This window comes from Lemur catta, chromosome X (genome assembly GCF_020740605.2).
Source record: "Lemur catta isolate mLemCat1 chromosome X, mLemCat1.pri, whole genome shotgun sequence".
Lineage (NCBI taxonomy): Eukaryota > Metazoa > Chordata > Mammalia > Primates > Lemuridae > Lemur > Lemur catta.
In genome coordinates, this window is record NC_059155.1 from 54,191,465 (window position 1) to 54,219,194 (window position 27,730).

Here is a 27,730-nt window from a genome sequence, read left to right on the forward strand (position 1 = left end):
GACCACCCCGGAACAAGATTGTACTTATTTTGAAAATATAATGTTTTGTCATAATGATAGTTTCATCTTTCATATCTTTAAGTGGGTGGGGAATGAAAGGAAATTTGATTTCTCAGTTTCTCAATGACTCTGTTGGTAATATGCACTTTGTTTCAGTAGGATGCCCGCAGGATCCTTCTTGGGTATGTCTGAGTCACTTCATGTACCTGTGGTTTGAGGGTCCAAGCACCTTGCCTTCCTTAGCATTTGATCCTTCACTTTATTGTTACAGGGAATGGTAGCCAGGTATCTTTTCTCTATTGTCTGCCATAAAGCCCTTTAGAATTCAAATTTGCTCTTGTCAACATCTGGTATTCCAACTTTGGAAACACCGGTGATAGGAAAAAATGTTCTTACTCAAACTGTCTAACTGAGAAATAATTGACCCATTGGCCCATGCCTACCTGCTTCATAAGTTTGGGGATAGTGGTGCTGCAACGTTTTCCCCCAACACTAAAATTCCTGTACCAGTATCTGATCTTAAAATTCTATACATACTAAAGGAAACGATCATGGAAGTGGGGCGAATGGGTCTGTGTGTGTGTATGTGTGTGTGTGTGTGTCTGTGTGTGTGTGTGTGTGTGTGTGTGTGTGTGTGTGCGCGCGCGCATGCCCCTGTGTGTTTTCTCCTTTTTCTGGGATAGTTTTCATTTTTGAATGTTCTATCACTTAATAAAATTTCATTCGTCTTTCAGTCAACATGTAACCTTATGTCTTTTCCAAATCTTGCCAAATGTCACAAACCTCTTTGTAGAGCTAGCCATAGTTCTCAGACCTGCTAGCCCGTCCTCCGTGGTCTTCGCAGTACAGCGAAGACAGAATGTGAGCAGGCAGGAGAGTACTGTTAGACTCCAAGGCACCTTCCTGTCAATCTAGTGGCAAGTTGTACCCCTCGCGTGCTCCAGGGAAGATAACCTGATGCATCCTGGTTCCTTCTTCGCACAGCCTGGCACAGAGGAAGCAGGCACATCTATGAAATCACTATTAAAATCTGGCTGGCTCTTCAGTGTGAATAAAACATGGAGACACATCCATCTCCAAATAAACTATACTGCTTGTTTCTTCTAACGTCATCTCAGCTCACTGCTTGTAAGCCACACTAATCTTTGCAATTTTAACGATGGAAGCTGGCCTCCTAATCTCTGTGAAAGGGTCCTTGTTGCATAAAGTGGACAGGTGGCGGACACAGTCCCACAATTCCTGTTACTTCAGACATCAATTCTAATAGCTTACACTTTATTGGCATCAACTCTAGCCATAACACATGGAATTGTACATGAGATTACACAGGCTGTTGATATAATAAATTTGTCTTTATGACAAAACGCTATCATGTACTTCTTCTCTGATGGAATTGTGTAGTGTTTTCTACTAAGTCTAAAGAACACACTCTGAAGGATTCACGATACAGGAGGTATCTGAGGATACAAGAGGCTTAGAAACAAACATTCTCCCTGGAAAGACAAAGCTTGGAGAGAGGTTTTCACGTTCACGGATTAAAATGGGTCTAATTGTTGCCACGACAACTAGAGAGCAATTTCAACAGAACTCCTACCTTCTGAGTGGGGGTATGGTAGTTCATTTCAGTACAAGACTGAATGTAGTTTTCTTATGCTTTGAAATACTAACTGAGAAGTTTTGGGGTGTGGTTTTTTGGTCTGTTGTTTGTTTTTATGGAAATGATATACTCTTTACCAGCCTACTGAATTTTAAAAAATGAAGACTTGCATTGTAAAAAGATGTTTGATGAGGAGTTTCTAATTCACAGATTAGGAAATTAATCTGAATTGGACTTAGTATGGATTCAGTGCACACGTGAGGTTTCCTCACATTGCTACCTTAACGTGAACTGGACACCCAACTTGAACACAATCCCATAAAAATTTCTTCACAGCCCCTCTGAAATTGCAACAGTGCAGCCCAACCTCAAGTAAACAGTTGCACATTCACTGGTTATTTAACATACAGACTAAAAGCCAACAACAGACTTTTGCGGGTATGCACTTGCTTTTATACACTAATTTTACGTTGGAATAAGGAGCTCCTAGGGGATCATTACGCTGGAGATTGTCCTCGCTGCTGTAAGCTATAGAAGTGAGCCTCCTTCAAGATCTGGTTGATGCGGGAGTAAGGACCTTGGCACAGCGCATACTCTTCACACCAGAACTGAGGGTTATTCCCGCTGGGTTCAGTAACGATCTGGTTTACGTTGCTTTCTGGTCCGCTTTCTCTCTCTGGGCTGTTAACACTGCTGCTGCTCCTTTCATTACTGCTGCTTGATGGCTGGAAGGAGAAAGACAGAAGGAGGATTCCTGTTGTGCTATTATAATATTTCTCCCACTTGCCTTGGAGAATAGCAGCATCAAACTCAATACTAGGCTTAACGGTTTACAAAGAACAGCCATTTAAGAGAGTTCATTCTATCCTCACAACAACCCTCTAATTACATTGGAATTAATAGCCCCCATTTTACAGCTGAGGAAACAACATCACTGATTTGCCCAAAGTCACATAGCTAGGAAGTAGCAGATGAAGAGTCAAACACAGGCCTTCTAATTCCAAAGCCCTTCACGCATCCTCTGCCCCTGCTTGTACCACTTATTCCAATAACTGCATCAGAGAAGTAAGTTCCCATCCTCCACGGCAAAGCACCAAATAACACTATGGGATGCAGTAAAATAATAACCATAAAAATAAGATGTATTTCTGATACAAGTTAAAATAAACGTAATAAATTGTTAGATACATACATTTATGCATACAGACATGCATACAGACATATATGCACATGAATGATGATTTTGTACTTATGTCCTGACAGTGGACATGTATCATCCTCCTATATCAATTCAAGACTACCCATGTACCCTGAAAGGCATTTGACATACTTTTTATCAAAGTTATATGTTAATTATTTGCATTTTTGAAGACTAGCATTCATTGTTCTTTTATATTCATGCATTTGGTAGAATATGTGTGTCTTTGTACTTAAGAATTTTTTTTCACACAAAGAATCTGATTTATTGAACTTATTTGTTCAGCTAGATAAAGTAGTTGAGTCAGTAGAAGATAGTAGATACCCTATCCTCTGCATGGGTCTTTTTTTTTCTGTTACTCCATAATCCATAATTTATCATTATTATTATTAATACTTTTACTTTTCAAAAAAATTCAGGATATTACGGGGGTACAAACATTTTGGTTAATGAAATGCGTTTGCCCCGCCCAAGCCAGGGTTACAAGCGTGTCCTCCCCCATACAGTGTGCCCCGTTTCCATTAGCTGTGGGTTTACTCCCCCCACCTCCTCCCACCTGACCGGCACCCAGTGAGTATTACTACCATGTGAGCACCTTAGTGTTGATCATTTAGTTGCAATTTGATGGTGAGTACATGTGGTGCATGCTTTTCCGTCCTTGTGATAGAATTTATTTTTTCATTGAACTTACATGACTCAGAGTCTTTGTCATGTTGGAGAAGCTACTTCGGGTTCTCTGAAAGCAGTCCTTTTCAAGCATTCCCCATCTTGGCAATGTTAGGTTTCTCAAAGGAAAATGTGATGGTGAGGACTCCTATCTAAATTACAGTATTTGACACTGTCAGTATTAAATTTCTTTCCAGAGGTAACATTCAAAAGTCTTAAACCAAGAAGGGTCATAGTCCATAGGTCATTTGGAGCCACTCAGCTTAGGTCCCAGACTACACTGTCCACACGTACCAAATGACAACCTTTGTTCCTCTTTATCCAATTGAAAACATATATTAAAAGAACTGTCCATGAGATAGGAGGGATCAAATGAAGTCAGATGTGAGAGTTATCAGCAACAGCAATCAAACTGACTCAAGGATTAAATGTCAAGGCCAACTCAAACAGAAAATTCAAAAAAGTTATTTTCCTAGGCCTGAGGCTAAAACTCTAGAACCTCCACTATCATGGACTAGTGAAGTTATGAATATTCAAAACGCTATTAAGCTATTACATTGGATAAGAAACCGACCACACACAACTTTCTTTCCTGTTAGTTGGCTTTCCTTACCGTTTTTTGTTAAAGGTACTGTCTGAAAAATTAGCTAAGAAGTAGAAATCATTTCTGAAGCATTAAATTTTCATCTCAAATGACAACATATCCATGTTACACTATCGTGTAACACTAGAGTGATGACATGCTGTGAAAAGGTATAGTGCATTAAAATTCACAGGGTAAAATGCATTTCTTCAGAGTAATTATGAAGAAAAAAGAGGTCTACCTCTAATTTTCAGTTCATTTAGAACGTTTTTTTTAATTCAATTGTGTAGAGACATATATGCAAATGTACATTAACACATTGTGTATACTATCAGCCCTTTTTCATAGTTGAAAACCAGAAATAACTAAATGTTTGAAAACAAGGAAGTGGGTAAATTATAGTCCATCCACTCACACAGTATCTCATATGCCATTAACAGTTATGATATACTTGTAAATATACTGATAAATGAAGATGCCTTTGACATCATTTGAAAAGGTTACAAATCAGTGTGTATAGATTTTTCAAATGGTTTTAAAATGTTTCTGTTTAATGTGTCAACACCTATACATATGTGTATATATCTGTGTGTATGCACATATATATATACATTATATATATATATATATATATATATATAGAAAGAGAGAGACAGAGAGAGAGAGAGAGAGAGAGAGAGAGAGAGTTGGGACTTTAAATCATTTTTTTACCTTTATTTTTGTGTCTTCACTTTCTAACTCATCTGCTACAAACATATTTCTTTTGTGAAAAAGAAACATTTTACTCAGATATAAGTAAACTAAAGAATGCTACTACAAGAGCAAGTAAAATCTCCTGCTTTTGAATTCAGTTACCACTGACTTCAAACAGATTTAAACTGTGATGCCATAAATGAGATTTTAGGAAGAGTGTTTAGCGTCCTTTACCCTACCAAAGACCATGTACAAAGTCATATACACTAGTATTTTCTAGGCCAATAATGCTGTTTACCTAAGAAACATAATTTATATCATGCAACTGGGGCTTTGTCATGCTTCCCCTTCAATAGTGAGATATCCCACTTAAGTAATTGTTTTATCATTACATTGATTGGGAGGAAAAGTTTGCTTCTTGCTGGTGTATGGTTTTGACACTTGAAACTGCTATCTTGGCCCAGCCAGAAGCATTTACCTTACTACTCTTAATTTTAGAAAGATCGCAAATTCTATTACCAGAGAATAAATGAGATTTTTAAATGCTTCAGGATTGAGAAAGACCCCTGGTATATAAATCCTTTCCATCACTCTCCTGTTTCCTCACAGAAACTTCTCATCACAATGCTTATCCTTTCTGACAGTTACAAAGCTCATTCTTTGTTCTCTGAGTTTCCAATATAGGTTTAGTGCTGCTGTCTGGGCAAGGCAAATGAAGAACAGAAGCCTTTGCAAATTAACACACACAGAAAAGTAAAATTACATTAATGAAGACTCAAGAAGGCTATATCACTATGCAAAATTCACAGAGGTATTTCACAAAAATCCTGGGGTCCAAGTCTCTGTGAAAAGGCAGGATTTAGATTAGTTGGGTCATACTGAAATTCTACATGCTTACCCCCAACCGAAGAAGCTTGGAGGCCAGCAGAGATTTACCATTACATATTCTATTTTGGAACAGGCATCAGGATCACCGCTGGGGCTTTCTGACTGTTTGACTCCCTCACACATGCCAGGGCCCAAGCTCTGACAGGCTCTCAAGTAGGCACAGGTTGTCCTGACGCCCAACCACTATCCACACAAATACATCCATGTCTCATGTGAACAAGAAAGTGCTTTGTCTGTGCTAGTTAGGGATTCGACAGGTAATTCCTGAGCCTAGTCAAGAAGAATACAGTACTTTGAGAAGGACAGCACTGAGCTATCGCAATGGCAAGATTGCAATACATTCAATGTACCAGCGCATGCTGACTGGGGAGATAGGGGAGGCTCCTGAATATGAAAACCATCTGAACTAGGCCTTGGAGGATGGAAGAATATTAATAGGAAGGCTGTGACAAATAGAGGGACCAAGAGCACAGGAAGGCTGAAGAAGAGTTTTTGAGGAGACAAAGCTAGTGAAATATGATGCAGCTGGTGCTTCCCAGAGAAGAGTTAGTGGGAGACAAAATGTGCAAGAGAAGATATGTCTACATTATCAGGAGCCTAAATGGCATGCTAAGAAGTCTGCAGGAACAGGTGCTTGAGCATAAGATACATGCTCAGATCTACATTTAGGAAGATGATTCTAACAGATGAATGAGGCAGGGGGAGAATGAGAGCACAAAGACCACCACGGACATTTTGCAATGTATGAAGCAAGAGGCAATGCCGGCCTGAACTGGGATGGTGGAAACAGAAAGAATGGGATATATTTGATACAGAGAGCAGTAGAACAGACAAAAGTCAGTGAGGAAAGGACAGAGGCACCTAAGTTGACCCCAAGCACTCAGAACAAAGGAGGGTGCTCAGTAAATATTTGGTGATGAAGTTTAGCAAGTCTCAGATGTTCCCAACATATGATATAGCAGAGGAGTAGGTGAGGTTTAGTGAGTAGTTGCATGAAGGGAGGTGAGAAATAAAAGGCATTTAATACACATTACAGCTTGAATTCGGTGGGGAGAGAAAAGACACAGTACTGGAGCGTAAAATAAGGTAGACACAAGATGAGTTAGGGAGTGCAAAGAGCTCCTTACAGGCTACTGAAGGAAACAGTGGGTCAACAGAAACCAAAGAGATGAGGAAGAATATTAATTATGGGATGTCTTCACAAAAACAGAGCAGGAAATCGTGTGTCTATTTATGATAGAGAATTATATAACTCTTCTTAATTGGAAAAGCAGATGAATCCAGTATTTTACCCTCTCAAGCCCCAGCTTTCCTCTCAAATCCATCCCCCATGCCTCAGAGCTTTTCACTTATGTCAACCCTAAGAGAAATAAAAAACCTCACCCCTAGTACACATTCCATCCCTGGAATAATAACGGGATGTTACTCTAAGGCACCTGCAAAACCTAGAGTAAGCAAAAGAGATGATCCTAACCGAGTCCACTGGAGCATTTAAGGTATGTGTTCCCAAAGTTCCAACGCATTTAAAATGACAGGCCCACATTCCTTAATAACACTGAAACATTTCATATGAACCATAAGATACCAAATTAATTAGGCTGTTGAATGACAACCACTTTCCATATTAGCCAGGCAATGATATTCATGTGTTAACCGCTCTGAGCTGAGGGGTGGATAATCTAAGCTTTCTGTAGCTCAGTTTCCCTAATAGATGAAGTTGGAGCAGACAGTGAGTTCTATGTTGTTTTCCTGTTCAAAAATTGAATTCATAATAGAATCTATACAAATATAAAACATCTATACAAATCCCTTTGTTTTGACTGAATAAATAGGATTTGAACAAATAAAAAAACACAAAAAAGACTGATAGGTAATTGTCACCTGTAGAAAATAGTTGGACATGTTTATGTGTAATTCATTGAAATAACTGAGATTTTAGCATTCAGTTGTAATACGAAAGTGCTTGGGATGCTTAGTACACTCCATGAGCAATCCTTCTTGAATTTTGCAACATATTAGGCCATCTTTGGAAAACCTTGTCCCTACATTTTGAATGCATCTTTTAAGTAGAAGGTAATTTCAGAAGGCTCCCATTTTGTCATCAGGTTTGATAACACATATAACAATCATTATTTTGTTTAATAACAGTTTCATCCCAAAAAAGTATCCTAAAGCAGTTTTCTTAGAATGCATGTGATCAAAGGCAAAGAGAATGGCCCCAAATGCCTAAGAATCTAAGAGAAAAAGCTTTTCCAAAAATTTTGTCAAATGTTCCAGCTCTCATCTGAGTTGATACTATTTAAAATAATGACCTGACAAGGAAATAGTTCCTACTAGTTGAAAAAAAAATCAGAGATACACAGAACTCTTCTTTTCAATCTATGGGGAGGGGGCCTGGTTCTGTTTTTCTCTCACTTGTCTTATTTCTGCTACTCCCTTGAAATTCTAGCATTAGGACATAAAATCTTTTCCTATTCTAGTAGGGAAGAGAAAAAGTCAGAGATCTCTTCCAGGTAAGCCACTTGTGTTTATATATATCTTTGTAAGTTTTCACTCTCAATTTTTTGTACTACTCAGTAATCTGAAAAATAAAATGAACGTTCCTAGAAAGTAAGATAGATTTGTACAGAAACATTTGGGTCTTTCTGTTTGTACTTTTTATAAGTCTCACACCTATGTACTAGAGGATTTACAGGAAATGTGGTGGTATAATTTGTAAAGTTGTAAGTTTGACAGTAAAGAGCAATACTCTTATATGTGCAAAGATATCCAACAAAAAGGCCAGTACCTGAGAGCCAATTACATGAGTTAAATTAGTTACATTTTACTCTTCAAGGTAGCTGCCCAGGATCTCAAAAAATCACTACCTTTGTACACGTCCCAGGAGGAAGATTCTCAGAAAAGGGAAAAGGGAGCAATACTTAGTTGTTATCTAATAGGATTCATCCAGAAAGATTTTATAAGGCTCCTTTAATACTCTACTAGTAATTTATATATCAATGAAAACAATACTGTATTAATAAACACTACTCATTAAATTTAAGTCCTCTAGAGTGAAATCAAGCTCTTCAGTTCGAGCACTATTAAAACTTTGTGAAATCACTAAAACCCCCACCACACTACAAATGTCCTTTTCAGTTTTCTTAGCTAGAAATCAAGAATTTCTCTCCAGCTAATAATATATAATTATGTTCTTTAAAATATATTTTCCTTCTAAAATTAAGGGGAGTAAGATTATAATTCCCTGCTACCATGACTGGAGAAAGGTCCAGGACCTTCCTCCCAATTATATTTAGCAATGGATTTTGGTGCTTCTCTTCCATCTTCTGTGTGATACTGTGTATTGTGGTTAAGAGCTCCAGCTCAAAAGCCACAGCAATCAAGTAAGAATACTTTTATGAAGATTTCTTGAAATGATACATTTTTTTAATTGCAGAGTACAAATTAGATAATTTAGCTCGGGCAATGAATGAAATAGAGGTTATCTGACTATACTTCCTACCTTTATATCCTGCGAATCCTGAAAGACAGAGTTTCTCTTATTTCTTTTGGACTGGGGGGACTGTTGGTTGTCCTCTTTACTGGCACTCCTTTTTCTTTTCCTAAAAATAAAACACAAAGAGAGGGGGGAAAATCATTCAACAGTTGATCTTCTGGACACTTAAATTGTATTTAAATCTGAAATCTTGTCTGAGAAAATATAAGTCATTGTCTGCTATTACAATAAAGTGGGAAGCATAAATCGCCAGGTACTAAGAGGAAAAACATAAAACAGAAACTCTAAATCAAGTCAAACTGTAAGTTCAATTTCCAATATTCAACTTCATAATTTTAATTAATACTTGAGAATAAAAACAGGAAGAGCTACAAAGCTAAGTATTCAAAATCTACCTGTCTACGTTCATCATCTTCATTTCCTGAAATTACAAGTCTAAGTTATATGATTTTTAACCGCTTCCATAAGATAATACTTAAGACATGTGTATCTATTTACTATTAAGGTCCTTGTGCAAGTGGTCTACGGACATTGAGGACATTTCTTCTGTGCTGTTGCTAGGTAACAACTGTTGCTATACCAGGTAGTATTATGACATAATAGTTACCTCACTTGACTATCACCATGAGATTGTGGCTGATTACTTCCTTGAAACATTTTTTCCTCAAAAATGTTTTTTAATACCATTGAAGTGTACACATAAAATAGGTGGATTGTATGGTATGTGAAATATATCTCAATAAAGGTGTTATTTTTAAAAAATGTTTTTAATGATTGGTAAGAGTACACCTTTAGTCTCAAGTCCCCTCTCAGCAAGTAACCAGATGGCAGTGTTTGATACTGTTATTCTTGCAGACACCCTGTTATCAATCAGTCATTCTCCCCAGCCATCTACTTAGAGATTACTTTTAAGTGTATGGTACTTCTAAGGACACCTGAATCTACTCATTTTTATAAGTTCATTTCTTTGCAATCTTCCTTTTATATCTGGGTGATTAAGCTCAGAGGGAATCTTGGAGATCATGTAAACCAGTGGAATTCAAATTCTTTATTAAAATTAAAAAAATCTTTCATACAAAATGAAATTCCAATACATAACAGAAAAAAGAGGACTTACTGTGCTGGGAACAGGGGCTCTTTAACCACACCCCTCCCTGGATCTGCCTCCCTGTGCCACCTACTAACTTAGCCTGATGTCTCTTCTTAAAAAAATGAGGAAACAGCAGGCCTAGAAAAGCAAAGTGACTAGATAGTGAAATAAGTAAGGCTGGTGGAGCTGGGACCAAAAGGGAAGTTCTCTTGAGGCCTGGTTCAAGGCCCTCCATGAGACCCTACAGAAAAAGAAAATTAGTGAAGAATCATATATCCAATCAAATAACATCTTTATGGCAAAAACAAGTTGCCAGCATAAATGAATTCAGATTATTTGCATACAGTGCTGTTTAAAAGAAAGCTTTTTCTGTAGGAGATAGAAAATCTGTGATTTTTTTTAGGTTTGTGAGACATGCCAAAGCAGCATCAGAAATATTAGCTGAACTTGGGGAGAGAAAGAACATTGCAGTAAGATCTGGCTTGTGTCAAACACACTGTTTACTGTTAAATGAGTGTATTCCTAATTCCAATAATAATGGTAACTGGGTCCCTAAATTCACATTTGGTGTATTCTTTATACCCCCTCCCCACCACACCTCATTACATGACTTCAATCAATAATCCAATGCAGCAAGCTACACTGTAGTTTTTTAACACTGGATCAAATAACCTTGGAATGCCTTCCAGAATCTCATTCTATAAATTGACTATGATGCAGGGCAGGGTCCTTGTGGAAAGACAGCCAATACACTGACAGCTGTTCAAAAGATGGAGCAACAGTAAAGATCCACCATATCTACCAAGGAAATTCTGCGCTACAATTTACTAACTTAAACCTTATTGAGATTATTACTGAATTAAGGAAAGAGCTTTGAACCTGAAAAGACCTAGGCTCTGTCCTGAGTCTGTTACCAACCAGCTAAATGGCCTTCAGTAAGTCAACTGATCAGGCCGAGGCCAATAAAATTGATTTTTAATAAATTCTAATCACATGGGCAAATGCTGAAAATAAAATGGTAAACGGAAAAAAAATCAAGTAGAAAACGGTTATATTATAATCTAGTGCTATGAAAGCACTGACTCTATATATACATACTGTATTGATAAAGGCCCATAAAACCCGGGACAGCATGGGGAAAGAAAATGACAAGACCTTTCAAAGAAGCAGAAATACAAGTTGCTAGGGTACCTAGGCAGCCCCATAGGAGAAATGCCAATTTGAAAAACAAATGGGTTTTGTCCCCAGATGGTTAAGTTTCTGCGAGAGACCCTCCAGAAGAGGGCAGCCCCAGCCCCAAGACCTGGCTGGCACGGACACAGGAAGAACCAGCGTCTTTTCCCGGAAAAGGTTCCTCAGCGCTTTTTCAAGCGCAAAAGGCGGGGCGAGGGGCGAACAGAGCCGCTCCACGGCGCAGCCCTGCCATCTGCAGGCCAGGGAGACCGAGAGCCACCAACCCCAGAGGAAAATCCATCTTTTCCGCTGCTTTTCTGCCCAGAGCCCGAAGGTTTTAGCTGGGGAAGCCAAGTAGGATGAAGACGAGGACCAGAGAATGGACCGGTACCAGCCGGAATGGCCCCGGCGAACCGACCCCTGCGCGGAAGCTTCCCTAGTTCCGCCCTCGAAACCATGGCAACAGCAGCAGGAAGTCCCAGCGCCACCGGAAATACGTCGGGGGGGGCGGGGTTGGCCTAGGATTGGCGGGTTCTGGGCCTGCGCTTTGGAGCCAAGTGAGGTTGGTGCCAGTCTCGCTTCTTCTAGCCCCTTGGAAGTTTCTTTCCCTACTCTGTTGTGAGCTGGTGCCTAAGGTATGGGACCGGTGATTCCAGGACCTGGGGTACGACTGCCCCAGCTGCCCCACGTTCGAGACCTGTACCAATCTCCTGTCATTATTCTTTCACGTGGAGCATTCACGGTTTTCCTTTCAGCCCTCTGTCCTCTGACCCTTCCTGGTGAGTTCAGCGTCCACGAGGCTGGGTAGGCTACCACCAGAGCCACTATGTTCTCAGCAATGTTCTCCTTCTCTCCACCTAAATCTCCCCGCCCAGGGTCATGCCGTGGGCCTCAGGGAAGACTGTGCCCCTCCACTATGTCCTATTTTTGCATACCCTCCCATCATCAGGAGGACTACCTCCTGTCCTTCTAGTTCCTTCCCCTACAGCTTTCAACCTCATTGAGGCCTTCAGTCCACTGACCACACCACGTTCCTTACCATCCACTAGGCCCTTCCTTACCTAGCTTACCCTTTCCTTACCCAGAGCTATAAACACTTTTCCTCAAACACACCTCCTCTTCCTTTTTCCCATCTCCCTACCCTCCTGGCAATAACCCAGGAATGGACAAAGTGTCTGCATGCTCCACACCTGTATCTTCTTTCTCCTTTGCCTACATTAACCCAAACAAGCACTAGCACCAACTCTTCTCATGATATTCACTGATAATTCATTGATAAAACAAGCAATCAGACAGGAATATTCACCACTTCCCAATGAAGCTAGCTGGATCTGCACTTGTGATCTCTGTTGCCTCTCTTGAGGAAGTGACCTAATCCTATTTGAGGCCAGGTTCTTAAGGAAGATTTTCTCCTTGACCAAACTCTACTCAACTCCTCTGAACTCTCTTCTCAACTAGATCCTGACTTTTTTGGCTTTGGGTTGGTCTCTGCATTAATTATTTACTTGTATTTATATATTTAGTTAAAGACAAGGCCTCACTCTGTCACCCAGGCTACAGGACAGTGGTGTCATCATAGCTCACTACATTCTCAAATTCCTGGGGCAAGCAAGAATCCTATTAAGTCAATTTAGCCAGAACCCCCCATCCTTGATATCTGATTACCCTCGATATCTAATCAGGTTCCTCATCCTCCACTGTTTTCCAGGTGTTGCTAATCATCCTACCTGCCTTTACCAAGAATCCTGTTAGTTCAGTTTAGCCAGAATGCCACCTTACCCTGATGTTTCCTCTTAGTAATTTTCTATCCATTGACCCTCACCTTGCTCCTTGGCAATAAATTCCCACTTTTCCTTGTATTTGAAGTGGAGCCCAATCTCTCTTCCTCACTGCAAAACTCTATTGTTAGTGGTCCTCATTCCTATTCCAATAGTTATGAATAAAGTCTGTCTTATTATTCTTTAACAAGTGTAATGAATAAGTTTTTCTTTAACAGTTATGGTATCTGCGACTTGGATAGGATCAGATTCATCATTGGACACTGAGACCTCTCAAATAGGACCCAAAGTCTACACCTTTGAAGCCTTTGTCTTCACTTCTGACTCATTGATCCAGAATCTACTGGTGAGTCAGATCCCTGAACCACTGCTCCAGACAAATGTTTGTTGAAGCTGGTAAGGATAGATTTTCATTCTTAAGATTCTGAGTGTACTCTTTGCAGTTAGATTAGAGACCCAGGCTTCTTCGTTTGAAAGGTATCTGCTGGGCTGAAGTCTTTCTTCCTGGCTCTTTGTTTGAAATGAGGATGATTCATTCCCTGACTCTTGGGCTTGGTTCTGGGCTGGAAAATTCTTCCTGGCTCTCTTGTTTCAAGTAGGGACCCACTCCTCAACTTCTAGGCCAGAAAATTTTTTTCCTGGCCCTCTGTGAGGCCTCTCTTTTCTTTCTATTTGACACTGTTTCTCCCATGGGAACTTCTCAGTCGGCTGTAATCCCCTTCTTGAATCCCTGCTGACTATATGCACTGCCAGCTGTGTACACCTCCTTCTTGTTGGCATGATTTTGCTAAGGATAAGTTGGAACTTCAGTGGCCTTTGGGGGAAACTTAAGATTTCCCCAAGCTGGTTCCTCTAAGACCTCTCCCTTCCTATCACCTCCATTTTTTCTTTCTCCTCTTACCACCTTCAGTCTTCTCTTCAGCTTCCTTGAGTTCTTTGATATGTGCCCCTCAAACCCCTACCTCATCCATCCCTCTGTCCACCCCTGCCAGACTTCTCCCTTCCCACTTCAGCCCCTCAGCTCCCTACAGTCACTTGAACTTTAGGTGCCCTGCCCCCATCGGGAGCTCTCAGGGGACTCAGGATCTCTCAGAAGCAACTACCTGAGGCTGAAAAGGAAAAAGGCTAATTAGAAATAGAATATTTTATTTATTCAGATCAGCTTTGTGTTGTGGTCTGAGACATGACAAATGACCACCTAAAGACCGAATTGAGCCAAGTCAGGAGTCTTTATTAGCTGTCCAGCAACTACTCTCTGCACTGCCAAAGGCGGCAGTTCAGAGAGCAGCATTGAGCTTTTGAAACAGAAAGCTTTTATCCTGAGTGAAAAATCATTGGGGCAGAGCAAGCACGATTACAGGGGCAAAAAACAGCATTACATCACTCTCATGTCCTGGTGCAAGAGGATCTGGGCAGTTTAGGGCTTGGTCATGCAGAACATGGGAGTTGCATTCCCACACTTGGAGCACTGTCTTTAGCAAGCAGTTTTATAGAAGCGAGATAGCAGGTTAATGATTTTTTGGCATGAAACTCACATTATGACATTATAGAAATAGCTTTGACGATGTTAAAATTTCAGGCTTTAACATTATATGGCCAAAAGTTATAACAGTCAGTAGTCTTGAAGCTTTTGGCCCTTAACATTCCCCACTGGTTTTTAGGGGAAGTCAAATCATTGATTTTTTTTTGTCATTAGCATTATAGATATGTGGATAGTGAGTTTGGGGGACTATAAGTTTAACAGCTTGCATTTTTTGTTTAACATAGGACATTAGGCTGTTTATAATGCAGGGGCCAAGGAGCAGCGTCAGCTTTTTTGGCTGTCTGTATCACCCTGCGCCCCATACAAATGTCCTAAGCAAATAAGGTGTTTAGCTTATGCCCAAGGGTTTATCTTTTAGGGATGGGGTGGAATTTTGTGCTATGACAGTGTTATTTATTGTCTTTGTAAGCACCTAAGTGTAGTTTACAGGCTGATGGGGGGTGCCTTTGGTAAGTTTAAAGCAAGCAGTTAGGAGGAACCAGAGGAGTCTTTGGAAAGTCTTATCTTTAGTTGGTCTTTGGTTGGCTGGATAATCTATTTTTCCGGGAGCTGATCTGAAGATGCCTTTTTAATCTGAGTGTGATGGATCCAGTGGTGCTTTCCGGCAATTTTTATGGCTGTTGGCATAGTGAGGGTTACTGGCAAGCATCCAGTCCACCTTGCCTGCAAGGTAGCGGGGTAGAGTTTCTTTATCTAGATGAGGTCTCCGGGCTGCACCTGAAATGAAGCCTTTTTGGGGGGAAGATTAATTGGTCCAGGATGAGCAGCCTTTACAAGGTCTCAGGTCTGCTGGACACCAGACTGCAAGGCCTGAAATGACTTAAGAAGGGAATGGTTATTTAACTCTGCTACCTTGTCCTCCCCCAGCTTGGGGATAAGCAGGGGCGGTCGGCCGAACATGATTTTATATGGGGTTAAGCCTTGAACATAAGGAGTGCATCTAGCCCTTAGCAGAGCAAAGGGGAGGAGGCTTACCCAGTCTGCGCCAGTCTCCAGCTTTAACTTGTTTGATGTTTTTTAAAGTCCTATTTATCCTTTTTATCTGTCCTGAACTCTGAGGCTTATAAGCACAGTGTAATTTTTTTTTTTTTTTTTTTTTTTTTTGAGACAGAGTCTCACTTTGTTGCCCGGGCTAGAGTGAGTGCCGTGGCATCAGCCTAGCTCACAGCAACCTCAGACTCCTGGGCTTAAGCGATCCTACTGCCTCAGCCTCCCGAGTAGCTGGGACTACAGGCATGAGCCACCATGCCCGGCTAATTTTTTTTGTATATATATTTTTAGTTGGCCAGATAATTTCTTTCTATTTTTAGTAGAGACAGGGTCTCGCTCTTGCTCAGCCTGGTCTCGAACTCCTGACCTTGAGCGATCCACCCGCCTCGGCCTCCCAGAGCTAGGATTACAGGCGTGAGCCACCGCGCCCGGCCCACAGTGTAATTTTTAATTAATCTTTAATGTCTTAGTTAATAATTGAGTCATTTGGGTGATGAACGCCGGGCCATTGTCGGACCCCAGTGCAAGTGGGAGGCCAAATCGGGGAACAATCTCAGTAACTAGTTTTTTTACAGCTATTTGTGTTGTCTCTGTAGGAAAAGCTTCTGCCCATCCAGAGAAAGTTTCAATGAATATAAGGAATCACCGGTATCTGTACTTGCCTGGATTTACTTGAGCGCAGACGTGGCACCTTGCTGAAGCTTGTCAGGCTTGGTGGTGTAGCCAAGGAATATCCGATTTCTTGAATCAGTTTTAGTCTTTAGGGCTTTTCCTATTTTAACTTATTTTCTTGTGTGTGTGTGTGTGTGTGTGTGTGTGTGTGTGTGTGTAGTTTGGAGAGTTTGGCAAGAGTCGTTTTGGCAGAGCAGGGAGAGTTAGGAGAGGCCCCACTGGTTTTTGCGTGACTTCCCTTGCTGTGGCGTCGGTGAACGCATCGCCTCTCATCACCGGGGAGTCAGTCCTTGTTCTTGGTAAAATGCCCCCTGTCCATGTGTCGTTGTAAAGGCTCTCCCCCGTCTTAGGGCCTGGGTCAGGGCTATGAGTTCAGCCTTTTGGGCTGAGGTTTTATGTCCAAGAGCCTGTGTCCAGATAACCTGGTCAGCAGTCACAACAGCCGCCCCTGCATACCTGACTCCCTCTGAGATGTGGCAGGATTGAGGGAGGCTGTTTTCAGGAAGCGAATCCTGGGAGGGTCTAGCAACAGCACCTGACATTGGCTTATGCGGGAGTTTGAAAGCCACCTCTCAGGGGGACCTTTCAGCGAGGCTTCTGCGGAGCGGAGCATGGGGCTATGGTATGTAAGTCTTGTCTCAAGGTTAGTTTAGAGGCTTTTTTTGACCAGGATGGCAGTTGCGGCGATGGCTCGCAGGCAGTTTGGCCAACCTGACATCACAGGGTCCAGTCTTTTAGATAAGTAAGCCACTGGTCTTTTTCAGGGTCCCGGTGTCTGGGTTAATACCCCTTTTACTATGCCCCGGTTTTTAGCGACATATAATTGGAAAGGCTTAGATTAGGCAAAGCCAATGCAGGAGCATTTCTGAGGGCTTGAGAGTCTCAAAAGCCTGGGTTTCAATTTCAGTCTAAACTAGAGTTTCTTTTTTTAGAAAGGGGGCCCTTTAGCTTGTTGGAGAATGGAGTATGTTGCTCTTGTGTCTACCTAAAACTCTAAAGTTTTCCCCCGACATTTAAAGTTACCTTGGGCTCCCGGGGGCTTATTGGGATGGAGCCTCAGCCCCATCAGTCTGTGTCTTCCATAAGGACCGGTGTGGGCTTGGTTCTCTCATGTTTTTTGTGGGGACACTCATTTTTCCAGTGACCATGTTTTTTTGTAATAGGCACACTGGTCACAGCCTAAGTCGGCCTTTTTTCTTTTAGTATCCCGATCTGGTCTTTTAGGCTCCTTGCCTCTCTTATTTTTATATTTTTTCTGTTTTATCATAGCAGACATGAGAATTTTGGCCATCCCCTTAGATTATGCAGTTTCAGGGTCTTCTCTGTTGTTGTAGATCTTCTGGGCAATTTTTATTAGTTTCGACAGCATTTTATCCTCAAATCTGTCTAATCTCTGTAGCTTTTTAAATATCTGGGGCCGACTGACTGACAAAGGCAATATTAATGGCACGTCTATTTTCGGGTGCCTCTGGGTCTATGGGAGTATACAGGCAGTAAGCTTTACAGAGGGGTTTTAGGAACACCGCTGGGGACTTGTTAGGTCCCTGTATGGTTTTGCTTACCTTAGATAAATCAGTCGGCTTTTTAGCCACAGCCGTATGCCTCCTAGCAGAGTCTGGCGATACCATTTGAGAGCCTCCTTACCTTGTTTTTCACTTGGGTCCCAGTCTGGTCTCGCAGAGGGGAAAACAATCTCTACTCAGACTGGGTCAGTCGTGGGTTGCCCACCTGGGCCAGGGATGGTTTTAACCGCCTCCCTCCTCATCCGCTCACGCTCTTCAGAAGTGAAGAGGGTTTGGAGGAGCTGCTGGCAGTCCTCCCAAGTTGGCTGGTGAGTATAAAAGACAGTCTCCAGGAGAGAAATTAGTCCCTGAGGCTTCTCAGAGAAAGAGGAGTTTTGGTGTTTCCAGTTATACAAGTCACTAGTTGAGAAGGGGACATAAACCATGAATGGAGGGCGGTCAGGTCCCGGTAACTTGGACACTGTGCTCCGGGGGCCGTCCAACACCAAATGTGGGCCACTCTCGTTAGCAAATTTCTGTAAGTCAAAGGTGTTAACTGAAAAGCCGTAGGGCCCAGCCCGATGCTGAAAGTCCTGGAAATTTTTCAAGAAGCATTCAAGAGGAGAGCAAGTAACACAGGACTGAGATTGGTCCATGATGAAAAGCCTAAATATCACAAAATCAGGCAACAGGCAGAATGGGGAGCAACACCGCAACTAGAAAAAGAAACTTACTGCAGTCCAGTATATAACCATTAATCACAGCCTTTTCCCAGGCCCCCAATCCTCTGGGGCCACTGAGTAAAGTCTGATACCCAGCAATAGAGTCAACCCAAACAGGCCAATGGCAATGTAAGAAGCTGACTCAGTCATTCACTTCAAGGGGACCTGAATAGTCTGTCTCAAAGACAATTTTTATACACAGTCTACATTTATTAAACACCTGTGCCGGCGACGACACGCAGAGACACAGACTTGTTTTACAGGGTAGGGTTTCTCAAGCTCCGTGGCCTTTCAGCCATGAAGCCGTGACACTCACTCACTCACACCATACGTGGACATAAAGGACGGAGGACAGGACAAGACAATTGGCCAATGATGACAGCGTGCATAAATTGGACTCCCTATTGTCACTGCTGCCCCGGATGGACCCAAGATGGTGTTGGTGGCAAAGGCCGTCTACCCCTCTCTTGATTTTGATAATAAGGGCCTCGGACCTGCCGACACCAAGGGCAGTCAGGCAGTAATTTGGCTTGACCGGTGCAGTTGGATTAATTTGGTGCCTTGTTGATTTCACAGTCAACTCTTTAAATCTCATTTAAAAAGAAAACCAGAAATTTCAGCCGCCTGAAAAGATCTGAAGACCATGCACAGAGAAAGGCATGGACAGAGAGAGAGAGGGAGAGGGAGAGATGGAGGGGGGCAGAGAGAGCAAGCAACCAGTGGCTGGGTGGAGGCAGAGAGGGAGAGGGAGGCCCAGTTCTACCACCCTGGACGGCCTCAGGAAAAAGACAGATAGGAAACTGACAATCACGGATCCTAATGATAAGCACGCACCGTTCTTTAAAGTTTGAAACTATAACCTAAGACCCAGATAACAGGTGAAACCGAAATGGAATTGAAGCCGAGAGAAAGGAAAGTAGAAGAAGAGTAATCTGATAGAAAATACTCAGGAATCTGACCAGGACTCTCAAGTCCTAGGTGACATCTCATGTCCCAGGACTCGCCCGAGGAAAAGGGGAAACAGAATCAGATCCTGACAGTAAGTTCCAGGTGACATCTCACCTCTTGGAACCCTCCTGAGGAGTGAAGCTGAGTCCAGCCAATCTCCTGAGGCACCAGACAACTCCGGAGCCAGAAACAGACCAGAAAAGTACTCACCGGTAAATAGAAACAGAAGACTTGTCCAGAAGAATTTGCGGTTTTGACGGTGTCGGGGGCCGGTGCACTGTCAAGCCTCTACGCCAGGCTGAGGAACGTCTCTCAGAGGCCTTCCCCTAGGCAAGACACTCAACTCCTCGCCCGGTCTCCAGGCACCGGTGGTGGCCAGGTGCCCTATATTAGGGCAGAATCTTGCTGAGGCCTCCAAATGTTACGGTCTCGGACGTGAGAAATGACCACCCAACGACCGAATTGAGCCAAAGTAGGAGTCTTTATTAGCTGGCCAGCAACTACTCTCTGCACCACCAAAGGCAGCGGCACAGAGAGCAGCATTGTGCTTTTGAAGCAGAAAGCTTTTATCCTGAGTGAAAATTCATTGAGGCAGAACAAGCATGATTATAGGGGCAAAAAGCAGCATTACATCACTCTCATGTCCTGGTGCAAGAGGATCTGGGCAGTTTAGGGCTTGGTCATGCAGAACATGGGTGCTGCATTCCCACACTTGGGGCACTGTCTTTAGCAAGCAGTTTTATAGAAGCAAGATAGCAGGTTAATGATTTTTCGGCACGAAATTCACATTATGACATTATAGAAATAACTTTGACAATGTTAAAATTTCAGCCTTTAACATTATATGGCCAAAAGTTATAATAGTCAGTAGTCTTGAAGCTTTTGGCCCTTAACACTTTGGAGACATCTAGATAGCTGCTTAATGTCTCCTTAGTCTCTCCCCTAAATGTAGTCCATACCCTCCATAAGATTATATATCAGGGCAAAAGAAAATATTAAAGGTTTCCTCTACAAATATTTGCAACAAAAAGCTTTAGCCCTTATTAAGTTGGTAACCTCAATTTGTCCAATTTTTGTCAGAAACACAATTTCGATAAAAATATAAAGTGCAATCACTTCATGCTTGTTAGAATGGCTATTATCAAAAAGATGAAAGATGACAAATGTTGGCAAGGATGTGGAGAAAAGGAAAGCCTTTCACACTGTTGCTGAAGGTAAAGTAGTATAGCCATTATGGCAAACAGTATGGAGGTTCCTCAAAAAACTAAAAATAGAACTACCATATGATTAAGCAATACTACTTCTGGGTGTATATCCAAAGGAAATGAAATCAGTATGTTGACAAACTAGAATGACAAAGTTTTCTTGGATTATTGGTCTGTTCTTAATAGGAGATTGTAAAAGGTTTTTTTTACCTTTTGAGTAATTTGCCTGGGAAACCAAGATTTCATGTCTTATCAGAATTATTTCCTGTGCTTTATGCTAACTTTTATCATGTTCTAGATTATTTAGGAGAACCTAAGTATTGTTTCATAGTGATTTGTGATCCTGTTTAATCAAGTGTTCAAATCTTTTGATGTTTTTGACAACGTTCCAAAATCAAAGCCTAAATAAAATCTTGTTCTTGAACTGACTTAGATTTTTTAGAGGGCCCCTGGACAATCTCACAGGATTTGTTCTTTCACCTTTTAAGAGAAATGTTAAAAATATTTAGTATATTTGATATGTTGAATTTCATGAAAGGGCATTGTCAAATAAAGAAGGGATGCTTAATACTTCCCTAGGTTATAGTTGTATGAGTAAAATGTTGTTTCTGAAATTGTATGAGTTCCTAAAAAATTGTCAATACCCTTTCTGTCTATGACATATCGTGATATAATGCTATCAGTCATAATTCTGGTTATTTTTGTTCTGTGCACAGATACAATCAAATTTTCTTATCAAATGAACTCTCATTAGATCTTTAACCAAGGCCAGTTTGAGATCTTTTTTTGTCATCCACAGGTAATTTTTGTTTTATTCTGATGTCTTCCTGAATGTGCTTACAAACAACAACAACAAAATTTATCTTTTCTCCCTTCCTGATCTTTACAGAATTTGGAAACACTTATTGAATATTCTTATTTTCATGGCAATATAATTATTTGCATACATTCAATAAGAATCCATTTAACCTGTAATAGGATATAATTGGAAACATTTGTTATATTAGCAATGCTTTGATTGGAGTGGCATATTTGAGAATGATGCACAGAATCAAATGTGACCAGACAGTTTTAAGGAACTATGGTTGAATTTATGGAGCCAATGCTTATACAGCCACTTGAAAAAACTAGCCTGGTACCTGGCTTTCAAGGTTACCAGCACTACAGATGAGTGATGAAGATCACTTACAGGTCATTAGCAGGACCAGGAACCTCAGGATATACTGGGGACCTTGACAAAAGAAGAATTCACCCAAATCTATAGGTACTGAAGACAAAGTCTGGTGGCAGAGTCACAACTTGGTTTCCTAGCCTCAAGAAGCTTTTAAAAGTCTAATCTGAGATTCCTTATGAATAGTTCCACTAAAGCAAACTCAAAAGGCCTATGTGGTAAATCAACATTCTTCCTGTACTTATATAAAACATTAGGCCAAATCTAATGAGACCAGACTTCTGTTGTAAACAGGAATAACCTTACTTTGGTTATCTTTGGTCAGAATGGGGATGACTGTAGAGAGAAATTTGGTTCAGTGGAAAACTATAGCCTACCCTTGTGGGTTATCAGATTCTAACCCTATTCATTGTCCCCAAGGTTTTTTTTTTTTTGACCTGTAAGCTAGACTGGATCCTGAATTCTAGTTTCCTGCAGTATCTGGCAACAGCCCTCCTTAACATTTCCAATGTTTGCCCATCCTCCTGACTTGGCATCATTAAGAACTATTAATAATACTACCCTTTTCCTGAAACCATGCAAAGTAAAGCTGGATGACTTGATGTAAATGTCAAAGAAATTACCTTTATGCCTGCTGTTGTGTGGGTCACCAAAACAAAGTCTACTGAAACATCTGAAACCATCACTACAGACATTCAAACTGCACACCAGAAATTGCCACTACCTTCCTCACTCCACTATGTAAAGATACTATGAGCTCTAGTCTAGAAATCTTTTCAACTGACTGCCCTCTGGAGTCAAAATTGGGTTTCCAAATATTAATCTTTATTTTTCTAATATTTTCACAGACACTGTCCTTATTAAATGCCTGACTTCTCACACCATACAGCAAATATTCTCTACTACCAAGTCCCAATAGATGGTTCAGCTAGTCCTTAGTGAACAAAAGGAAATGATTTCAAGAAATGGACTTAAATTATTCAGAGGAAAGAAGAATGTATCTTCTTCCCTCTAATAAGAGGGAAAACTGACAAAGATTCTTTTCTTGACAAAACTCCACTCAGATTCTATGAACATTTTGTCAATTAGGCCCTGACTCCTGGGCATTCATGTTCTTCCCTACATTGTTCAATTTTATCAAGAATCTTGCTAATTCATTTTAGCCAGAAGTCCTCACCCTTAATCAGGTTCCTCATTCCCCACCATCCCTTAGGTGATGTCTGATCACCCTGGCCTGCCTTCAACAAGAATTCTGTTAATTCAGTTTAGGCAGAACCCTCCCTTACTCCTGATGTTTCCTCTTAGTAATTTTCCATCTACTGACCCTCCCTCCTTGGCAATGATTTCCCACTTTTCCTTGTTGTATTTGGAGTTGAGCCCAATCTCTCTCCACCCCCCAACTACAAAACTTCATTGCAGTGGTCCCTATACCTATCTCAGTTGTTCTGACAACAGTCTGCCTTACACTTCAATAAGTGTCATGAGTAATTTTTTCCTTAACACCCTTCACTTGGATCTCACACCCACATTCTCAAGGTGCAGGATTTTGCAGTGATCATTCCTTTTACTAGAATCATTATGTTCTCCATGTCTATGGAATCATGCCAAAGTAGGCAGAGAGATCATTATACTTCAGGGATTTGGGTTTCTGGAGCTTATCTTGGTTATTGCTGTACTGTAGGTGAGACCCCAGGGGGCTGTATTCTCTGAGGGCAAGTGGGGGAAGGGATGTGGAAAGTGGCTGATTCAAGAGAGTCATAGGTTCTACCATGAAGCAAGCCTAGCCCACCTAGGGACTAGGTGACCCTACAGCTGAGGCTCTGGAGTTGACAGCCCTGAACAGGGACAGAATGAAGGGCAAAATCCAGATTCAGAGGGGCCTGCATATGCCAGCAGAGATGAACTGAGGCTAAGTCAGCCAAGGAGCACCAGGACCTGACCAAGATGAGAAAGACAAAAGTGCAAAGTATACCAGTCACAGACATGGCTGTGCAAGCCAGCACCACCAGCAGGACCCAGGAGACAAAAGTCATTCTTCCCTCAGAAACCAACAAGAAGACTGCAAATGACATAAGATGTCACAAAGCCACTGTCCCCATCACCAGGGAGACCCCTTTCCTATCTTGGAAAGGAATAGGGAGGTGGGGTGGAAATCTGAGAGACTGATCATTTTCACCATAACAGATTGACCATTTAGGACCATTCATGTGATAGCATTAAGTGACACCAGATTAGACATAAATCCACTGTTCTTCCCCTTACGATCCAGCCCAGAGGGTAGATGTGATAAAGATCAGATCATTCTGAGCAAATCAATAAACGAAATACGTGTGGGGTCTGAGGGCCTGACTGTTTGGTCTCTGCCCACCATATTATCAGTCCATGTGGAGGTTGAGGCATCTTTGCCTCCTCTTTTCTGACCAAGGACAAGTTTAATCACCCATACATGGAGTCCCAGGACAGAGCACAGACAGAGGAGGGGACCAGAAGACAGACACACAGAGTGGAGTGACTGATGAGGCGAGCAGGGTCTCCTCAAGGCCCATCATTGCCCTCCCCAAGCAGTGCCAGACTTCTGTCCTTTATTAACACACACTCCATTGTCCCAGGGCCTGAGCCCTGGAACTGGGAGTCAGAAAATGGTTGTAGCACTATGTACTGCTGGGGAAAATGACAGAACCACACTGCACTTTCATAGTCATCACCATCTCCTGGGGTCTCAGTGCTAGACAGCAGGCTTTCTTTGACTCTGGTCCCTCCGTCTCCTGGAAGCCCCTACCACGCATGTATCCCCTCCCTCCTGGCCAAAGCACATTCCCATTCTCACCGGAGATGCAAGCAGGGAGTGGGAGGGAGAAGGGCCTTAGTGCTGGAAAGGGGTATGGATTCCGTTGCCTTGGCGACAGTCTTCTGTTCATCAGCACTGTGTCACTCAGCTCAGGCAACAGCCCAGCTGGGAAAGGCCAGGACGGTTGGGAAATCATGCCTCTCTATCTCATCCTCTTTCTGTGACAAGGGGTTGAGAAAACGATCCAAAGTTAGTTACCAGGGAAGATTTATGTTTTTCTTTATCTGAGAAAAACAAAGGAGGGAAAGTTAAGACATGAGATGTATTGTGGGAGGTCACCCACAAGCATGGAATTGTGACTCTCACTAAATGTATTTGTCAAAAATGTCCTTGAGCATGTATAGATGCATGTACACATGTGTACTCAAGAGCACGCCTTCCAGCCCAGGGGAGCACAGTGACTAGTGCGTAAGGTATGTGTTGGGGAGGCAGTCAATGATGTGGAGATATAGGGAGAATCCAAATCATGAAAGATGGGAGATGCTACTTATCTTTCAAATTATTGCCTACTATTCCTTTCACGGCTTTAAAAAAATTAGATCTTTTTTTTTTTTTTTTTTTAGTAGAGTTACAGGAAAATGAGCAAAAAGGCCAGAGGATTTCCATACCCTCCCTTGCCTCCTCTCTCCAGTTTCCTCTATTATTAACATCTTGCATTGGTGTGGAACATCTGTTACAATTGATGAGCCAATATTTAAGACATTATTATTAAATAAAGTATATAGTTTACACTAAGTTTCACTCTTTGAGTTGTACATCCTATGAGTTTTGACAAATGTCGATGATATGTATCCACCATTACGGTATCATACAGAGTAGTTTCACTGCCCTAAAAATCCTCTGTGCTCTATCATCTCTCCCTCTGACCTCCTAAATTCCTAGCAACCACTGATCTTTCTGTTGTCTCCATAGTTTTGCCTTTTCCAGAATATCATACAGTTTGGTTGATACAAAATATAGCCTTTTCAGATTGGCATCTTTTACTTGGCAATATGCATTTATAGTTCTTCCATGTCTTGACGGCTCATTTCTTATTATCAGTGAATAATATATCATTGCCAAGATGTACTACAGTTTCTTTATTCATTTACCTATTGAAGGACATCTTGGTTGCTTCCAAGTTTTTGGCAATTATGAATAACACTGCCTTAAACATTCATGTGCAGGTTTTTGTGTGGACAAAAGTTTTCAACTTGAGCAAATACCAAGGAGCATGATTCTTTTTAATTTCAGAATTTTATGGCGGTACACACATTTTGGTTATGTAATATGCTTTTGTACAGTTTGAGTCTAAGTTATAAGTGTGCCCTTCACCCAGTTAGTGTGCATTACACCTGTTGGGTGTGAATTTACTCATCCCTTCTCCCTCCCTCCTACCTACTTGATTTCCCTTGAGTTTTACTTCCATACGTACACATAAGTGTTGATTGATTAGTTCCAATTCAGTATTGAGTACACATGTTGTTTGTCCATTCTAGCAATATTTGTAATACGTGAGTAGATTAATAAAATGTAGTATATGTATACCATGGAGCACTACTCAGCCATAAAAAAATGGTGATCTAGTTTCTTTTGTAACAACCTGGATGGCAAAGGGGCATGATTTCTGGATTGTATGGTGCTGTGGTCTGAATATGTTCCCCAAAATTCATATGATAAAAATTAATTGCCAAGGTGATAGTATTAAGAGGTGGGGCTTTCAGGAGGTAATTAAATCATGGGGGTGAAGCTCTCAGAATGGGATTAGTGACCTTATAAAAGAGGTTGAAGGGAGCACCTTAGTTCTTCTTTGCCTTTTTGTTCCATCTGCCATGAGGACACAACATTTCTCCCCTCCAGAGGATGCAGCAACAAGGTGCCATCTTGGAAGCAGAGAATGAGCCTCACTAGACACTGAACCTGCTAGCACTATGATCTTGGACTTCCCAGCCTCCAGAAGTATGATAAATAAATTTGTATTATTTATAAATTACCCAGCCTGTGTTATTTTGTTACAGCAGCAGGAACCTACTAATGACAGAAATTGGTACTGAGAATGGGGTGCTGATGTAACAAATACCTAAAATTGTGGAAATGGCTTTGAAACTGGGTAATGAGCATAGACTGGTCCAGAAAGGGTTTATTCTGGTGAGGGCTCAGAAGAAGAGGAGAGCTGTAGAACAAACCTCAATCTTCTCAGAGATTACTTAATTGGTCGTGATTAGAATGTTGGTAGATATATGGACAGTAAAGGCCATTCTGATGAGATCTCAGATGGAATTGAGGAACATGGTATTGAAACACATATATCCTTATTATAAAGTGGTAAAGAACATGGCTGAATTGTATGCATGTCCTAGTGCTTTCTGAATGGGGGTAATACTTAAGAGCCATGAAATAAGTGTTTGATGGAAGAAATTTCTTAGCAAAGTGTTGGCAATGTGGTATGGCTTCTTGTGACTGCTTATAGTAAAATGCAAGAAGAAAGAAATGAACTTATAATCAAAAGGAAAGTAAAACTTAAACATTTAGAAAATTCTCAGCCTGGCCATGTAAAGAATGAGAAAGCATGTTTTGGAGAGAACACCAAGGGTGTGGCCAGTCAAACATTTGATAAGGAGATTAACATGGCTAGAAAGAAGCCAGATGCTATTCATCAAGACAATGGAAGAATGACCCTCAAAGTATTTCAGAGATCTTTAAGGTTGTCACTCCTATCATAGGGTCAGAGTGCCAGGACCTCGAGGTTAAAACGGCTTCAAAGGAGGGCCTCAGGGTGCCCATGGGAACTTAGAGCTTGCTGCCCAGAGCTGTCTCAAGTCTCTGCTGCCTGGATTCCATTGCAGCACTCCTTAGTCACCCCAGCTGTGGTTCAAGCAGGCCTAGGTAAGGCTCAGGTGGCCCCTCTGGGGGGCACTTGTGATAAACCTTGGTGATGTCCATGTGGTGCTAACTTGGCAGGCACACAGTGAACAAGCTGTGGTGGCA

The 27,730-nt window shown here is 41.5% G+C and overlaps 1 protein-coding gene and 1 long non-coding RNA gene across 4 annotated transcripts; one reads left to right on the forward strand and one right to left on the reverse strand.

Annotated features, from left to right (window-relative positions):
- Positions 1-1,254: 1,254 nt before the first annotated feature.
- Positions 1,255-11,833, reverse strand: FAM104B (family with sequence similarity 104 member B). Of its 3 annotated transcripts, none has more exons than XM_045538160.1 (3): positions 11,669-11,833; positions 9,128-9,227; positions 1,255-2,322 (listed from the first exon to the last, which is right to left on the reverse strand). In XM_045538160.1, exons 1-3 carry the CDS (start codon positions 11,683-11,685, stop codon positions 2,095-2,097), a joined length of 345 nt encoding a protein of 114 aa, XP_045394116.1. In that variant the 5' UTR covers positions 11,686-11,833; the 3' UTR covers positions 1,255-2,094. The 3 variants fall into 3 exon arrangements, 2 of the variants coding, with proteins under 2 accessions (XP_045394116.1, XP_045394117.1); XM_045538161.1 differs by having other exon boundaries at positions 11,403-11,833; XR_006731645.1 differs by lacking the exon at positions 1,255-2,322 and adding an exon at positions 10,239-10,452 and having other exon boundaries at positions 9,177-9,227; positions 11,403-11,833.
- A 134-nt stretch (positions 11,834-11,967) lies between these two features.
- Positions 11,968-26,629, forward strand: LOC123628119. Its single transcript, XR_006731593.1, has 3 exons — positions 11,968-12,019; positions 13,381-13,508; positions 26,603-26,629. It is a non-coding gene; the product is annotated as an uncharacterized LOC123628119 (long non-coding RNA).
- Positions 26,630-27,730: the final 1,101 nt, after the last annotated feature.